Source organism: Electrophorus electricus, chromosome 7, assembly GCF_041902795.1.
Source record: "Electrophorus electricus isolate QZ-2024a chromosome 7, ASM4190279v1, whole genome shotgun sequence".
NCBI classification, from domain to species: domain Eukaryota; kingdom Metazoa; phylum Chordata; class Actinopteri; order Gymnotiformes; family Gymnotidae; genus Electrophorus; species Electrophorus electricus.
In genome coordinates, this window is record NC_137503.1 from 11,309,771 (window position 1) to 11,329,149 (window position 19,379).

The following is a 19,379-nucleotide window of genomic DNA, read 5'->3' on the forward strand; positions in this document are numbered from 1 at the left end:
GCAGGTTGTTGGACCAGAGGGGGAAGAGAGTTCCAGAGTGGAGGAGCACATCTAGAAAAAGCACGATCACCACAGACGTGTAAACTGGAGGAAGGAACGGTAAACAGTCCGGCTTACTGTGGAACATCTGTGTGCGAGAAGGAGAAGATCAGACATGTATGAATGATCAAGGTTATTTAGGGCTTTGTAAGTGAGTGTGAGTATTTTAAATTAAATATGGATCAAAATTGAAATTAAATTTAACCTGGGAGCTATGTTCAAAGAGATACTTGCACATATCCATTTAAAAGAATTTGCTTGCAACATAACTGACCATTGCATAATGATTATAACTTATACACATAATATATTTAGATTCTCATTATTGAAAGTTCTAATGATCTTTTGTAGGGGAGATGTAATTAAAAAAAAGATTAATCTTAATACAATATCAATTATATAACAGTCTTTTCTTATCAACTTTAAATTAAACAAATAAATATACTTCCCTTTCCCATGTTCTACTCAAGAGCTAAGGGGTTTTGACCTCAGAAGCTGAATACACAAACAAATATTACAGACAGGACTATTGACGTACTTCCTATGACAAAGTGACTTTGAAGTTATTAGGTTTTCCAAAAAACCAAGTGGAAGTGCTAGTGTAACTGGAGGAAGACCACTCACTAGACTCAAGGTGATTATTTCTCTACTGATGGAGTAAGACTGACAAATTTTCTATCTTCTGACATTGGAAAAGTCACTATAAGTTTGAGTCTCTTGGAACCCCAGAGGAATAAGTACCTAAATCCACAGCTGCAAGAGCTGTCTGTATGGCACAGTCTGTACATTCCACATTATTTGGCAGACACAGTATGTGTGCTCCCTGGGACCCAAACCCATGACCTTGGTATTACTGGCACCATGCTCCACCTTCAGGAGCCCTATACAAAAAAAAAAAAAACCCAAAAAACCCCAAACTTTTGTTGTCTATGAAGAGTTTTTATGAATTAAGCAAGCTTAAAGATTCCAAAGAGCATCTCAATGACAATAAACAAAGTACTGCAGCCAGAACAAATATCAAGTGGATGAATTACTTGGAATTATTACCTGTGCGATAGACACTTAAGGAGCAAACAAGCCATTCAGTACATGATTATTTATATCATCAATTCCCCATCCAAGATTTCCTCTAAATTTCAATGGTATTATTGCACTCTTTTGGAGTAGCCGTTTGTGATTTTTGTGTTGGGTTTCAATTTAAAATTGCAATTGGAGTGGTTTAAACCTCATTAACACCAATCCTTTCAATAAAAATATTCGTCAGATCTTCCATTTTGCCTATAGTAATTTTTGACGCTCTGAGCAAATTCATAAGTTGCACCAACACCACCAGTGTTTCACTGCCTTCACCAATGTAAACAGTCAATTACAAAAAAAAATTGCATTTGTAAACTATAAGACGTAAGAAGTACTTTGCAGTGTGCCTTCACCTACACTGTGTCGAATCTGACTGACGCAGGACAGAGGAGCCCTGACGTGCACTAGGGCCAGTGATGACTGCTTAGGTAATTGGGTACGTGCTGGAGTCCGTAAGCCCATGAACGTGCATTAGGCTGATTGGTTTGGGCACGTTGATGAATTAACTTAGTGGACGTTTGACTGCTTAAGGACCTGTGGTAGGAATCCAGGTACTGTCAAGGAGCTAAGGAAAAAAGGTGCACCATTACAGGCATATTACAGAAGATTTCATTTTTTGATGCTGAATTGCATTTGAGGAGGATAAAATTAAATGAACACTATCCTGCTGGTTCCCAAGTACAATGTCACATATCAGTTTATTGTCAGCGATTGTTCAAAAGGGCACGTTAGAGTAATCTACCGCTCATAACTAAATGCGCTATAATTTATATTTGTAGATCCTGCGTCATATAAAATATGTATTGGAACGCAAGGATTGTAAATGTCTTCACGCAGGGGGTGAGCTCACTGAATTTGTAATATGTAACAAAGTGATGTATGATGGGGTCTTTAATGAAAATGACATGATACGTGTTCTGTTGTGTTATTAATTTCATTTTACTTTCAATTTCATCTTACACAACATATCTCCATAGCGGGTTTTACTCCATTCGCATTTTCCCAGAGGACAAAGGTGAGCGGTTTGGCATCGGCGCTTAAAGCGTTTGATTTAGTATACAATACTACATACCGACTTCAGAATGTGTATTGTCCAAGAAATGTTTGCTTTTGTTTTTATTCTGGTTTTAGAGGAACCTGCAAAGACAAAGAGGGTCTGAGTGGACGTGTTCTGTCGTATTTTTCTTCGTGTCTTCGTCTATACGATCACTGTACAATAGCACCCCCATTTCCTGCTAGACTGAACTGATTGTTTTGTCTGCATCTGTTTGGCGGATGCTTCTCCGGCACCTGAAACAAAAGAGTTTGCGTTATAATTAATTACTAGTCATCTTCCTGCTCCTACTCCTTTCTCATCCTGTGACACAACCAGACAGTACCAGACATACGCTGTTTAGGAACTCAGTTTCTTTTAAATAATGTAGTGTCATAGACATAAAATTCAGTTTAATACTCAAGTGAACGAAGGTAATTGCAGTAAATCTGGAGCTCTTGGGGGTTAATTATCCATACTATTCTTTTTCATGCAAATTTGGGCCTATTCCTCCCTTTTGGAGCATATCCTTTTCCACGATGCTTATAAGATGTCCATTATCACTTTTGCTAAGGCCTGTAACTTGCAGAAAGCTACTTGAGCTAAAAATAAAGTATTGCTCTATGAACGTGTAATTTTTTTTAAATGAGTTATTTAGGTTGAAAGCAAACAACTTTCAAAAGCTCTCCCACAGAAGTCGCCAAACAAGTGTAGTTAATTTTTTCAGTGATTTTAAAGATTACTGAAGAATCACCACAAGGCAAGATGTAACTGCCAGGATCTCATGACTTCAAACCAGTCGAACTGTTTAACCTTTTATTCAGCATGTTGGTCCAAACCAGAGCCCCAAAAGTTCTACCAGTGGATTGTAGGTATCCTTTTGATAGTATACAAAATACTAAATGATTGCTCTTTACAAAAGTTGATTTGGGGAAACAATAGTTACACCCAGAATTCTGTTTTTGGCTTTGTTTTGTAATTTTTACATACTTGATTTTTTTTAATAAGTTTGTTTTTATATATTCTAACTGTGCAAATACATTATTTTACTAGTTATTATTTAATTTCTTTTTTATGATTGCCTTCCACAAATTCATTCACCCACACGCTGAATCAAAACGGGAAAAGCGCTGCTCCCATCTACTTCTCAAGCGCAGCTCACGTCTGTCTGAAGAGTGTAGGAATGAAGGAAGTCACATCACGCGCAAGGAATTTTGAATACGAAGGCGAATTTAGCTGATATTGTAGACCTAAGTATGCTATTTCATTTATCGACGTAGATCAATTCATAGTAAAGTAGCATATAAGGCTTATTAATAGTTATTTTGACTGTACTGCTAATTTATGGATAGCTACGATTTTTTTGGTTCCTATGTGATGATCTGTAGAAAAAGCTAGATAAACATAATACATCTACAGCAAAGATTTAAGTTTTTGTGTGCTTGAAAAAGCGCAGTTAGCTTTTCGGTTTCCAGGAAATACAAAAATACAAAAAAGCCCACCTCATTTGATCAATTCCGCATTAAACACACCTCCTAATGGGGCGGCTCTAAACTCTTGCGTCAGCAAAAGAAAAATACATTGGATATTTAAGTTAGCCGGCCGGTCCCCTTAGCTAGATGCATATTTAAATCTCGGTCGAGAAATACTTCGGAACTTCATCATAAGGCAAAGAGATACGGCGACAAGAAAAGAAAGAAAGAAAGAAAGAAAGAAGAAGAACAGAACATAAGGGAGGAAAAACTAAACATAGATTTCCCCCCATTAGAATTACTCAGAAATTCAAGAAAGAAAATGTTTAAGGGCATTTAGTTGAGTCTTTTAGCGTTTAAGTATATACTTTACACTAGAAGAAAAGGTAAGCAGGTGTTTTTGGAATTATTGTGTAGCTGAACATTTAGCTCCAGACTTAGCTCGAACAATATCGGCTGAGACTTCTAGACCGATCTGTTGAAGACGGCGACATCACATCGTTAGCTGCCTCCAGACACTCCATGGAAGCAGACAAGGTAAAAACAAATGTTGTTAACCAGGACATGAAACGTTTATTTACTTATTAGCTAATTAGTTAACAAATTTAACTAGTTTGTTAGGGTGCTGGGGAAAATAACGTAAAACCAGCTGTGTCGCTGTGTATGTAATGTAACTTAGAGTTTAGAGTGTCTAAGTGAATTTAAGATATTCTGTGCTAGCGGGCTACTGCTTTTATAGCATTTTGTACAGCTACTGCTAGGTTAGTTAGCTAGGCTACCTAAAGTTGGTTTAAAGCAGGTAACATTTATTTTGTACATGGATAATGGCATTAATACTTGACTTATAGCTTTGGGGCATTTTTGGAAAGTCTGGTTAGTTGACAAGCGCTTGAGGGGATTATTGTTAATAGGCATGCAGCCGCTATTCTTCAACTCTTTAATTGAAATAAATTCGACCCAAGATCTGCCATCAGTTTAAAGTTATTCAATAAACTGGTCTATTCACTTACCTTTAGGTGACGGTGAGGTCGTGTTGATGCTAGATGCTTATCTCATGGCTCTCTTGTATTCAGTGCAGTGTTGTAGTTGCAAACCTTTTAGACTGACCGTTTAAAACCAAGCGCGTGCTAACTCAGTCTTTTCATAAAGTCTAAAGAAATAGGTTTTGTGTGTGGGCGTCTGGGCCATGCGATTGCCCAATATTTATATAGGAATGATTCAAATACAGTTTATATCAGGAGAATAATATGTGTGAAAATGAGTTTTACATTTAGCCTCATATTAATTAAAAGTGTAGATCGTATTTTCACATATGAATAGAGAAAATGAATGTATATTAATACCGTTCCCTTAAATCGATGAATTAAATTACCATACGGATGATTGCCCTTACGAAAGATCACTAGAATTACCATACATTGACAGGCTGGATTACATCAGCCTCATACGTGACTAGCAACACGTTTGATATGGCGATATGGCTAACCTAACCATGGTATCGTTCCACTGGTAAGTGGAACTTCCTTACTGGTAAGTTAGTTGTCTCTTCTTAGAACGAGCATATAGTTTTCATAGAGGATGACCGTGTCATAAAGAAACTTTTAATATTTTCAGTTATTTGGAATTAATTCAAGATGTGATGGGTGCTTTGTTGAGAACATATTTACATTTGGACTCTCCTCTTCCTCAGTTATGGCTTCAGATCTAAATTGTGCTTTACCCATATAAAGATAGCTCTATATTAGCCTTGTTAAAACACTGATCTCGACAGGAGGCTTGCTGGTGGACGTGCTGGGAAAAATGGAAGTGTCCTCGGGGAGAACAGCCTGTCCAGGCAGGGGATTACAGCTCAGCCACTGGGGTCACAGGCCCATTATCTTCCGATCGAACCAGCCAGTCTTTTTGCTCATGCTGGAGTTGTCACTAACTGCTCAAAGCACAATCCAGCAATAGCTTAATACCTCCAAATTGTGCACACATGTGCCTGGCTGTAAGATCACACTGCCAAGTTGCCTCCTGATTACCTCCTGTGGGTGGGGGAAGTGCTCCTTGGGTTGGATAGGCCTCTTTGTTATTTTAAACAGTAGATGCACCATGATGTACCAAGTGACACTGTGTAGCATCAGAAGCACTTGAGGGTTTGCAGGTGTTTTCTTTTTTCTTTAATGAATATAGGTTGTATGTATGGGGTGCTCTTATGGTCTCTCTTAATGTGGGCACAACGTCATTAGTTTGGGGCCCTCACCTCAAGATGAGTTAACTTTCAACAAAAGCCAGAAAGCCTGATGTATGACTTGATGAAACAGTCAGACATTTTATTTCTTAGAGAACTGGCTTTGTAGGCGTAATTCCATTTCTGCCGCTATGGGTTTTTTCCTTCACTCCTGCATGACCGTGCTTCACGCATGCACATCAACACTACTGCCAGGCCAGTTCACCATAATGAACACAAGTTAATATTTCAGGATTAAGCTGTTCCATTTAATCCAATTAGGTATTACATTAATGCATTTGCTTGAAAAAGTGGACACGGAACATTAGGCTACTTGTGTAATGTTTTTCAGGAAAGACAAGCTGTCATTTAAGGCAGCTAAAATGGGCATGATCCAAGCCATGGACATGGTTCTTTGATGTAAGCTCTGCTGTATGGAAATAAGGTATCATTGGTATAAACGTGGTAAAAAGCATTCCGCTCTTCAAGAAAATCTGGCACCCACTAGGCAGGCAGGGCTCCTAGGGTGTCTGCTGTGTCTGGAGAGAGGCGAGATTGGGGATGGAGGACGTGCCAACTGTGGTGTCAGACTCAGAGTGTGCCAGAGATGGAGGACAGAGTAGGTATGGGAAGAGAGCTCACATGATACTCTGTGCTAGGCCACTTTGCCCCCTGAGTGTGGAAGGCTCAACACTGCCGCTAAGCGATGTCCCTTAGTGGTACACACATCCTCTCCTTTGTGTTCAATACTTTCCGTCTCAGTGTTTAACAGCCTGTACCTTTTCTCCACTCATGTAGCTGGAATTAGTACATCTTATATTTTGTATAATTGTCATTTTTAGTAATTAACCATTCATAACTTGGACTAGAATGAATTAGGAAGCAGATATTAAGTTTTTTGTTCATATTTATTTTAGAAAATGTCTTTTGCCTCCACTTGTCTAGCTTGTTCATGAAATTGAATGGATCTGCTATAAGAATAAAAGAGGTATTGAAATTGTAACTATTCCAACACACCATATTCAGGCCCACATTGTCAGCTGCATACATGTACATGGTAGCAATTCAAGGTATTTAATGTTATAATATTCACTTTCTTCTTGATAAATGTAGTAGGTAACTTGCACTGAAATATAGAACTTTAATGCATTCGTTGTTAAATAGATTAAATCATATTTACTGGTGGCAAATCAGGCAGAGGGTGTTTCTATCTGGATGCTAACCTGTATTCCAACATGAGAATACATTTTTAAATTGAATTCTCATTAGTCTAAATTGCAGTCTGTCCTTTGTCCTTGTACGCAAATGCATACCTTGGGCAGGTAGCATTCCTTGTCCTTGTATAGAACAGCTCTGCGTCACCAACCAAGTGTCAACACTGCTTATTACTTCTTGCGTCCTCTGTGTATGAACATTGAGCGTTTCCATGTCGACTGTATCATATGACCTGGTATAAGTAAATTTATGCCGGAGCAATGATGAAATAAGAAGGATGTGGCCTATTCGTAGTATAGCCCCTGTTTACTTAAACTGAGAATGGTCAATTAAACCTAAGGACTTTTACTTTTGCAAATTTGCCATGCAGCCAATGTCAGTCAACAGCAAATTACAAGATAGAGGCTTTTATTTTGAGTGCTAGTATGTTTGATTTATGTACAGGATGAGTGATTGTTAAAGTGAATGCTGGTGTAAGCTCAACTTGCAGTAACTCAAAAACTGAGAGGTGTGCTCAAACAGAATTTTTGTATTCTTGTCTTAAATTAAGTGTGACAGAGTAGGCGAGTGCTACATCACTTTGACTCAGCCCAACACATGCAATTCCTGGAAGAGTAGGGGTTCATTTGCATACTTGTTTGGATTCATGGTATTGCGCTTGTCCAATAGTATGAACTGTTTCATGTCTTTTCCTCAGGGGAAAGTGTGGCCAGGCTTGCCAAAGTAGAACAATAAGACTGGACTTTTAAGAGGCTTATTATTTTAATTGAGTGTTACCTTTATACAGCTTCCATATGAGATCAGACCACATTGTGATAAAGCTAATAAACTTGGTTTTGTCATATTTAAAAAAAATGAATACATACACAAATTTGGTAATAGCATAGTTTTGGTAATGCGTTCAACACTTTCTGCCTTATTCTTACCTGTTATTTGAGAAAGCACACTGCCTATTGGCCAGAAAGCATGATCCCTTTCCATCCCCCAAGTTTCTTAGGAATTTGCAGTTGTCTACTGTAAACCACATTCCTGCTACCGGTAAAGGCTTGTGTGACTGCATCACCATCAGTTTCTTTTTTCATCTGACAAATGTGAAACTTTACAGTAACACCACAGTAGGGTAGATGGGGACAGGGGGGGAATGGGGATTGGAGGGCACTGCCATGATGTGAAGCGTTATCGCATTCCACACAATTGCTCACTACACTTGGAATGTTATATGTGTGTGGTGTTTTGCACACTGTGTGTGTTTGTGTGTGTGTTAGTCTGACTCTGTTGGAGAATGTGGGGGTCATAGGCTGGTATGTTCTGTACTCCTTTCCAACTCTGTGTGCATGTGATATTCAAAACTCTGGGCTTGCAAGTCTCCACGTGTGTTTAATGTTTCTTTTTGTGGGAGATGACCTTCTGGTAATGTTTAGATGTGACATAGGAATTTTGTAGATGAAAATGAACACACCCCTCTTACACAAGAGGAGAACTGACCTGTCCATATTTAGAATTCTCTATGTCCAAATCTCTCTTAAAGACACACACTCACACTCACACTCACACTCACACTCACACTCACACCCACCCACCCACCCCTACCTCCCATGAAATGTTTCTTTCTTCCTGCTTAAATCGTTCAGGAAAACGGGAAGGATGTAGTTAATTTTTAAGCAAAGTTGGCCTTTGTTTATTTGTTCATTTCAGATTTTTTATACTAAGAATTCAGCTTTGTAAATACAAATGCCAGGCCTTTTTATATGGAAGTGGTAACAATTTGTTACAAGTTTTTTTTTTCCTTTCTTGTACATTTGTTTAATTGAAAGAATGTTTCTTTAAGAGAACAGAATCTGTGTTTCTGTGTGACTACATCCTAGTGGAGCTGGTTAAACCACCTAGTCATGGACTGCATCACCTTTAGCACCTCTACAAACATGCAGCAATACTGGTTGACAGCCACCAATGGGTGTGTGTATTTCCTGTGACCTCTTTTGCCACTCAATGCTGAATTTTATAAGTATATGGGGGTGTTTTATGTTGGAGTATGAGATGTATGATTCCACTATGAGGTTGTGTTTTGGAAAAAGACAACCAGTATTTAGAGTACACTCTCTTTTGTAGAGACATAATTGTCTAGGGAAAATGACTAGACTGAAAAGTCTGTTTACAATTCCTCTGATATAGACACAGCACATCAGCTACAGAGAGCCAATCCCACTGATAAACCCTTACAGACAGCCCTTTAATGTAGCTCTTCAACACACACTCTGTGTATGAGTTCTCTCAGCGAGCCAAAGTGTAGGTGAAGCTGCCTGTTTAAGTGATCATATGAACTCTGTGGTACCTTATGTAAATAAACCAGTAACACTTGGATTTTAACAGCACCTCATCTGGTGAACAAGATATTTTTTGAAAAGAAGCTTGCGTTTTTAACATCATGTATTTGTTTACAGACACAAGTGAATACCAGTACTTTTTGTTATCCTAAACACACAATGTTTGTTGGGTTGTGCCATGTTAACTGTATGACTTCAACATCAAAAATCATTGTGAATTTGAGGTTAATGGTCAACCTGTATGCATTGTAAAGTTACTGCATGTTCAGTCTGTAAACAATAGAAAACTACTATATTTGGGCCCCACCTATTCTGCTAATGGAATGGAGGCATTATAGGGCCAGTGTTATACCTGTGTGGTAGTCTTCAGTAACACAATGGTTTCTAACCTGTGTTCAGAAATCTGGAAGCAGTTTACCTGTATTTATGTAATTGTTAGTTCATCTTCATCTTATCATGTTCTAATGCTAGTGTTTTTGTCTCCCAAGCCTTAGTATTGGGCTGCATTGGGTGGCATTTTCTTTTGCCCTGTTTTAGACTTGGGCCAGCAATCCCAACCCCTTGAGGTTGCATTGTTGTTACTCTACCTTTGGGCTACAGGTTTCAAGCTGCACTGGGATTTAATTCCCCTTACTGAGGTTAAATGCTCCAGTGTATTCTTATGGTTGTTTAGGTTCCTGGCATTTGGAAGAATCTCTGAACCACAGTACCCTATGCAATTCCACTTGTCAAATGTCCTTTATAATAACAGGAGTCCAGACAATGACTGCACTGGCCAGACACAATTCCTTCCCCCCATTAGGAGTGGGAGAAAAGATGTCCAAAGACATTCTAATTAGCCTTTCAAATTAGATTTGAAAATTTGAAAAACTTAAAATATACCATGGGTCATGTCACAGCTGTTCTACAAGTGCCTGGCCTTGTCTCTGAAGAGCAAATCTAATATCAGTACCCTTTTAACCACTCCATTGGATTAGTGACAACTCCTCCAGTACCTCTACTGATTGTACAACACACCACATTGCTTTACAATATTCTGAGACAGTACAAACCCTTTTTTTTTTTTAAACAAAATGAAATAACCGAAAATAAGCTACAGTTTGGTTTTTTGTTGTTGTTTATAGAATTTATCTTTTTAATATGGCTGATCTATTATATAGCTAATTCACAGAATCAAAATGTTCTTGGAAATTTGTGTGAGAGGATGACTCTTGGTTAAACTAAGATGGGTGCAGCTGAAGTATTCTGCCTGTGTTCATTCATTATTGTGATCAGCCATGAGAAGGAGATTGGGTGAGGGAGAATACTTGTTCAGTAAGCGCTTTCTTCTATGTTATAACAAGGCCCCGATTTCACCTTCCATGCTTGGCAAGCAGCAGTGTCTATAGTATATTGTGTCCATCTTAACCTGCCAGGCTATTGTGTCCATTTTACAGAGACCAGGCAATAGTGATTGAATTACACTTGTTTGGTTTTAAATCTGGAATTAGGAAGAGGCAGTCAGGATAGCTATACCAGCATTTCCTTAACGTTTTAATGTCTGTTTTTTATCTGTTTGGAAAGAAAGGCATGTTTTATTAGAACTAGATCAGATTTCACCCGTCATACAGTATTTACTCAGTCTAGGAACATGCTTGTTGGCTGTGAGTGATGTATTGAAAGCATGTCTGTTTTAAATGTCAAAGTTCAAAGATTTTTGTGTATTGCCCGATTTTCGCCCTAAATGGGTAGAATACATTTTTTTTCCTGAGTAATGAAACAGCCTTTTGAAAGAGAGAAATGGAGAAAAAATAAAAATAATATGGGTAATGCATTTTTGTTGTTGTTGTTGTTGTTGTTGCTTTTATAATTTGAGCAATATAAATTGTATCTTCAATGTGAATAGTATATTGAAGATTTCATTTAGCATTGTTAAATTGTTAAATGCCTTCTCTTTTTTTTTTTTTTTTTTTTTTTTATTGCTCCCTGCAGAAACTGACCTTCCAGCTGATGCTGGCTGTGGGAACAGCTGTGATTGGCTCACTGCAGTTTGGTTACAACACAGGTGTCATCAATGCACCCCAGAAGGTGAGCATTAAGTACATCCCCCCCCAACACGCACACTTACACACACACCTTTTTCCAAAGAGCACATGTACAGTCATGTAATGCTGATCCCCAGAACAGGATGAAGGAGAGAGAATTTTAATATATAGCATTTTTGCCTTTATGCAGGACTGTACAAGAGGACAGTACATATCCAATCACATATGTGAAGGGACACATTCTACACAAACACACATGCTACAAGGAAATGTAGCACTCGTATGACTGTTATAGGTGGTTATGCTTTTTTTTTTTTTAATTAGTCAAAGGGTCTGTTAAAGAAGCATTAGTGTTCCCGTTTCAAGCTAGCCAGGACTGTGTGTTCCTGGTGTCAAATAGCATTGTAATGGGCCTATTAAACTCCAGCAAACCAAGTTTAGTCATGCAGAGGTGTGGTGATTATGGACAGACTTATCAAACCTATCACTGACCAACCCCTCGACCAACCCCTCGACCAACCCCTCACGACTGCAGAACACTGCTGTAGCAAAGCAGCTCCAGTATACTAAGGCATTTCCTTAGTATGTTTTACCCTTTCCTATCTACAAGGGCACTCTTTTCCTCTTGTCCTCTTATTGTGCTTGCTTCATGTCACCAGTAAGAAGTAAATATAGGGCAGATATTACAGCATTTTGCTTGATCAACTTTAGTTTCTTGCTAGAGTTCTGCATCTAAAAGATTTAAACAGAGGTAGACATGGCATTTAGTGTGAGATCTGTTCAGCAGTGTAGTTGCTGTTCCACTGGGACACACAGAAGCGACCCGCTAACCTTGGAATGGTGTAGTTTGTTAGTCTTTAGAGGAAGCAAGGGGGGCAGTGGACAAGAGGGCTGTTTATGCCTGAATGAGGCCCTGCTAGCACTGATATAATGGACCTACTGTAAGTTATCCACACGTGCACACAGTTTTCGCCATGGCTTTACTCGTGGTGACGTTGCCGAGTGAGAGTTACACTGGTTTTGTTCTGGGAAGGAGAGCAGGGAGAAGGACTGAATGGATACTCACATCTGCCTTTGTGAGTGTGTCTCTCAAAATTTCATTTTACACAGAACCTCCAATGACTCCAATTACGCTGCACCTTCCAACAAACATACATACACAACCTTCTCAACACACGTGCACACATGCACAGAAACGTAACAAGAGAAAAGCCACAAGCAGAGTTAAATATTTACTATGACGACTACTACTGAGCCACAGGCAAATCAAAAACATAATGGTATATTTTCATGTTTTCATTTTTGCTAAATGTATATCTCTCAACTGTTTCTTAGATTTTAACCGCCTTTCAAAATGAGATCCTGTAAAATGTGTTGAAATTATAATCTTTTTTGGCCATCTCTGGATTTGTTCTGGTTTTGTAATCTTCACATGTCCTGGTTTACTGTTATTGACACCTCTTTGGTCCTCCTGTTGCAAAAAAACTGAGCAGACACCCTTCTATGGGTCCCCTGAAACTAGAAAAAATGGATGTAATTCTTATGTGCATTGTTAGTTCTGTTTGCATAGTGTCATGTTTTATGAGTGCACTGTATAATGTGTGCTGGGGAACATGTCCCCGACAGAGACACATGACACTAGGTAGACATGCACAGTAGTTTGAATTGTGAAAGAGAGGTAGGTTACCTTAGAGGATAACTTGATTAACTTCCAAAATGCCGAAACCTGATCTGAAAGGTTGGCCTGCTAAGCCTCCCAAAGCACACAGCACAACACTGCGATTCCACTATTATCCAGGCCATGCAAATATGTATCCACACTACTTTCAGGCTGTTCTTTCATGCTGCTGCTACAGGACTTTACATTTACTTGTACTATGATTGATTGGGGATGTATCAGTATAGAGTAAGTGTGGGAGTGAGAGGGAGGGTTCAAATTTCTCTACGGGGAGTTTCTGCTCGTTGTGTAGGGCTGAGTTGTCAACACTAGCATGGCACTGGGGCAGCAGGATTGTAACGTGACTTCCCTTATGCTGTGTTTTTATTCAGTAACACAAAGGCAAACACTTTACCAACAAAACACAGAGTTTATCGCCATCTGCAGGACCAATGTAGCCATTGCATTTGTATATTTCTAGTGCATTCAGGTGGAGCAGAATGTCCATTTCAAGGCAATACCCAGAGCTGTTCGCACACATAATCAGTATTTACATAATGTATTAAGCAACCTCTTCATTAGGTAGACAATAAATTATTCAGTGCTAGACCACTCTTATAAGATCATCACCTTCAGAGCAATCAGTAAATGCAGTGTACATATTCTTTCACTATCCCAGTACATGTGCGTAACCAATCACCAAGGTGGAACCCATGACCTTGGTGTTTGTGTCATGCTCTACCTATGCTACAGGGTGAGCTACAGGAATACACTTACCACACCCCTAGATAAGGGTGATTATTTTGGAGGTATAAATGTTGTGCTTTTTTGTTTGTTTTGGGAAAAACAATTGAGACACTTCATGAGGTGTGTGTATGTGTGTGTATGTGTGTGTATGTGTGTGTATGTGTGTGTATGTGTGTGTATGTGTGTGTATGTGTGTGTGTGTGTGTGTTTTGTAGATTATTGAGAGCTTCTACAATGAGACATGGTTTGACCGGAATGGGGAGCCCATCCCACCCTCTTCTCTCACCTCGCTGTGGTCTATTTCAGTGGCCATCTTCTCAGTGGGCGGGATCTTTGGCTCTTTCTCTGTTGGGCTCTTTGTCAACCGCTTTGGAAGGTAAACTTAATATACACTGAAACCCACAGGCTCTTATTTACGCATTTAGAATTGTATGATGTCTTGAACAATTGGTATACTGCACAATTTAATGACCCTGCACAAGATTATAGTTAGAGCTAAAACAGCACTTCCAATCTCTTCCTCTTCCTCTGCCTGCCTACAGGAGGAACTCCATGCTCTTTGCTAATGTGCTGGCCTTCATTTCGGCTGCCCTGATGGGCTTCTCTAAGGCGGCTGCCTCGTGGGAGATGCTGATCATGGGACGTCTAGTGGTGGGGCTCTACTCGGGCCTCTCAACTGGCTTTGTGCCACTGTATGTGGGCGAGGTGGCTCCCACCGCCCTGCGAGGAGCCCTTGGCACCCTACATCAGCTGGGCATCGTCATCGGCATCCTCGTGGCACAGGTGCGCCCCAGACACTGCTGTAGCCACATTGGAGCTGAAGTTCAAACACCCGCGTTACACTTGTTTGTGTTTAAGCATTCTAATGGCATAGCTGGTGCATGGAAGAATAGCAAATGTGGGAATTTACACACGGTGCAGTATCACCTTCTCCATAGCAGATGCTCATGGTGACAGTTATTTAAATAGACATGAGTTGTCTATTGGAAGAGCCGAGTGTGGGGCGTGACTGAAGTGGTTGGTGTGTTTGCAGGTTTTTGGCCTGGACGTGATCATGGGCAATGCTTCGGCTTGGCCCTGGCTGCTCAGCTTTACCTTTTTCCCAGCACTGATACAGTGCATTCTGCTGCCCTTCTGTCCAAAGAGCCCACGCTACCTCCTCATCAACTGCAACGAGGAAGACAAGGCTAAAGCAGGTCAGACACTTGCATACATACTCATATACACCTTCCAACACACATCAGCCAAAAAACCACTGTACTATATTGAATATTTGTAATACAAGTACCAAATCTTCTCCACTGGTATTGTTTCAGAGGATAACACTTTGTGTGTGTGTGTGTGTGTGTGTGTGTGTGTGTGTGTGTGTGTGTGTGTGTGTGTGTGTGTGTGTGTGTAGCATTGAAAAAGCTACGTGGCACCTCAGACGTAAGCGCAGACATGCAGGAGATGAAGGAGGAGAGCAGGCAGATGATGAAGGAGAAGAAAGTGACCATTGTAGAGTTGTTCCGCTCCCCACTCTACCGCCAGCCTCTGATCATTGCCGTCATACTGCAGCTGTCCCAGCAGCTGTCTGGCATCAATGCTGTAAGTACACACACACACACACACACACACACAGAAGCATACAGGCACACGCACACATTTAAATTCCTGTTGAGTGAAAAATGGCCCGTTCTACAGTCTGCTAAGACCACCAAAGGAAAGCTCAATTTAAAATGTTCCCATAGGAGAAACCTGATGGGATGTAGATTTTCTGTTTGGCTGTGTAATTGTTACTGTAGTGGTGCCATTATATTAACAATTTAGGCTGATGGTGTTATCTGTGCAGGTGTTCTACTACTCCACCAGTATCTTTGAGAAGGCTGGCGTGGAGCAGCCTGTGTATGCCACTATTGGGGCTGGAGTGATCAACACTGCGTTCACAGTGGTATCGGTGAGTTGCATGCAAGCATAAAGCCTGTGTATTGCAATGCAAAAATTGCAATGCAAATGTGCATCTGTGTTAAGTGCATGTCATGGATGTAACTGTTGTTCTGCCTTCTCTCCTGTAGCTGTTTTTAGTGGAGAGAGCCGGCCGCAGGTCACTGCACTTAGTGGGACTGCTGGGAATGGCAGTGTCTGCCATCCTGATGACAATAGCTCTAGCCCTGCTGGTATGCTGACACAAACACATTCATACTTGCATGTTCCAACCTGCTTCTCAGTAGGGGTTTTCTTTTCGCCTTTGGTGAAATTCAGTTGTGTCTCTGTGTGTGTGGTGAGAGAGCTGGGGTGGGGTTTTGGGGCAGGGTGCAGTGTACATGTTGATGGGTGTATGATATAATGTATGCTGTACCATCTAGTGTTTTTATTGATGTTTTTGTCCTCTGCCCCTCTCATAGAACCAGCTGCTCTGGATGTCATATGTGAGCATCATAGCTATTTTTGCCTTTGTGGCATTCTTTGAAATTGGCCCGGGTCCCATCCCTTGGTTCATCGTGGCTGAGCTGTTCGGCCAGGGCCCCCGGCCATCTGCCTTTGCTGTGGCTGGCTTCTCAAACTGGACAGCCAACTTTATTGTGGGGATGTGCTTTCAGTATGTAGAGGTGAGGCACATTATCATTGATCTGGTCCATTGATGAGCCTTTGATGATGTTTTTATTCAGATAGATAAGGAAAGAACTGGATGACCCTCTCACACAAGTTCTCTCTCTCTCTCTCTCTCTCTCCCCCCCCCCCCCCCTTTCTCGCTGTAACAGGCAGTCTGTGGCCCATATGTCTTCATCATCTTCACTGTGCTGTTGGTGGGCTTCTTCATTTTCACCTATTTCAAGGTCCCCGAGACGAAAGGCAGAACGTTCGATGAAATCTCTGCCGGCTTTGCCCAACGAAACGTGGAGAAGTCCCTACCTGAAGAGCTCAATGCTCTGGGGGCAGACTCACAGCTCTGAGCCCCGCCTACTTCATTCCCTCGCACTTGTTCACACAACTACTGAAAGAGAAGCGCATTGGCCATGGAACAGATGTGGTTCCCTCTCTGCACCCATCTGTGCAGGCCTGATCTGCTGCCCCCTTTAATACATGGACTTTTGGACATGGGATTTTAACTTCTTCTTCTTCTTAATTTTTTTTAAGAGATTAGAGTTTTAAAGTTGGATTAATATGTACATAAACATTATTTTCATTTTGCTTTTTCATTAAATTTGCTACCTGACTTGTCTATGTTTAGAATGAATTAATTTTCATAGTTGGTTCTTGTCTGAGACTGTTGACTGGTAAGCCTCCAGCAGAATACTGTTATCAAGGCTTAAACTGCTTTCATTCAAGTTCACCGACTGAAAATATGTAGTGAATTCCCGTATTACAGATTAGCTGTAACTATAACTGTACTTTTAACTTTGGTGGTTAGACATTCTGACTTGTTGTATCTTGTAGTGATCTCCAGCCCTCCCTACACAGAGAATGGGCATGTCAAGGCCAGAACTACAGCACTGCAGGCAGTCGAGCTTTCACCCTTCAGCCTCCTCTAAGACTTTCTAAGAGTAGGTGTATAGAGATTAGGGAGAAGTGTGCAGTGCTGTAGCCAGCCAGGACTGGAGTCTTCAGAAATGTCATTGGCACTTCTATTTAGCAGTTCTATTTATTTCACAATTTGTTTTTTATACATTGCTGGATAAATACAAGTTTATTTCAATAATAATTTTTGAATATGCTGTTCTATTCTGATAAATAATGTTTTAACTGCTGTCTCCATAAACTAGCCTAAAATTCTTTCAATTGCACTGAAACTGACAACAAAAATATATAAATTATTTAAATAATGTATGTCCACATAATGTTGAGTTACACTATATAGCAGTACATGATGCATACTGTATGTCATTCAAGAAATTTACAAGTGAACTTAAACGGTTAACACTTTACTATCAGTGCATTACTAGGAGACCAGCTCAGCACTAATGACTAATAAGATTCAGTACATTTACAGAATAAAGATTAAATATTGGGGAACTAAATTTTAGCCAGCATACTTCCAGCATACCAGCATCATCCATGGTATAAGAACCCTAAAACAAAGTAGATTTCTAGAAAGAAATTTCCACGACAACAGCTCTAGAACACCTGTAGAAAGAAAATTCCTTGCTTTGCATCTTGAGGCTTCAGGCCTGAGGTGAGAAAGGGACCAAAAGTGGGACTCACTGTTGTGTGAGACCCATCAGCAGCTTCAAAGAATCTAGCTGGATAATTTCAGCCAAGCCTTGTTAAAGACAGCACGAATGCAGATATTGAATTTGGTAATCTTGTTTCCGTTAAAAGGGAGTTTTGGAGTGTTTTACATGCATTTGCAGCCTAAAGCATGCTGTTACAGGTTTGTCCTTACTTTGTGACACTTTGACTTTATATGCAGACCTCATTATAACCAGCAGAACATGGATTGCCAAATTTGGTAATAAGCAAGAAAATTCCTGTTACTAAAGAAAGATTGAAAGTGGCACTGATCTAGTTTTGCTGTTCTCGGCTGTGCACCCATTCCCACCCTAGTGATGAGCCAAAGTTTGATGTATATTATTTCAGGCAAGAATAAGAATGACTGACTCATAATGAGTTCTGAATTCATTATTAGTTCTCACAAGGCCAGTATCAGGGTCTCATAGCATTTATGTAATCAATGGTGCATAGTTGGTGGCATGTTCCATTATTTTCACACCAACACCCCAAAGCATTCCAGGGATTTTCGAGAGCATACATTGAGCGTGTTTGTATATGTAAGCTTGTTTTACTTCTGTTGTCTTGCACATGTATAGGGCTGTATTAGTACAGTTGTATGAGTGTTTCCACCAATGTCCTGTTGCCATACCTACGGCTTGCCTCTGTAAAAACACATTTATTACAAACAATTTATTATTGTATTATTGCACATGAAACAAAATGGAATGAATATATATATATATATATATATATATATATATATATATATATATATATATATATATATATATATATATTAAAAAGGTGAGCTCATTATTGATTTTAAAGTGTTAAATATGTAAATAAGAAATCTAAACATCTGTAAAGCCTTGTAGTTTGATTGTTCATTTCAGTCTTTTGTTTTCATGTTATGCCCGCTTGCCTTTTTTTCTTAGATGCATTGTCATAAAGTGGTCAATACTGTAGGTGTAGGATTAGATCTCTTTTGTTTACTGGTAAATAATATTGTGTATATATATTAGTTTGTCTAATTTATTTAGTTTTTACTTTAGTGAAATGGGGATTTAGAAACCTACATATGTGGTGGTAAATAAAGAAAATGCTTATTATTTTTGTTTTATTTGTTATTGTCATCCCCCTCTCAGTGCATTTTGCTATGGAATGATTCTTTTTGTAAGATACTAGGATGTGTCAATTAAATACTAATAACGTACCGAGCATTCTGAACATATGGAGGTGTGGGACATGTTGCTACAGCTCGGCGCACTGACCCCTGATTCAACATTAACCCTCAACAAGCCTTTATTTAGAGGAGAGAGGAAGACAAGTTCTGGTGTGTAACAGTAAAACCTTTACAAATCGTTAGCCGAATTTACGGCATGGCCGTA

The 19,379-nt window shown here is 39.7% G+C and overlaps 1 protein-coding gene across 1 annotated transcript; it reads left to right on the top strand.

The window, feature by feature from the left end:
* The first annotated feature begins 3,571 nt into the window (after nucleotides 1–3,571).
* On the top strand, nucleotides 3,572–19,100 carry slc2a1b (solute carrier family 2 member 1b). Its single transcript, XM_027019195.3, has 10 exons — nucleotides 3,572–4,158; nucleotides 11,344–11,439; nucleotides 14,016–14,176; nucleotides 14,343–14,583; nucleotides 14,834–14,996; nucleotides 15,200–15,387; nucleotides 15,632–15,736; nucleotides 15,855–15,956; nucleotides 16,185–16,388; nucleotides 16,542–19,100. Exons 1-10 carry the CDS (start codon nucleotides 4,144–4,146, stop codon nucleotides 16,731–16,733), a joined length of 1,467 nt encoding a protein of 488 aa, XP_026874996.1. The 5' UTR covers nucleotides 3,572–4,143; the 3' UTR covers nucleotides 16,734–19,100.
* Nucleotides 19,101–19,379: the final 279 nt, after the last annotated feature.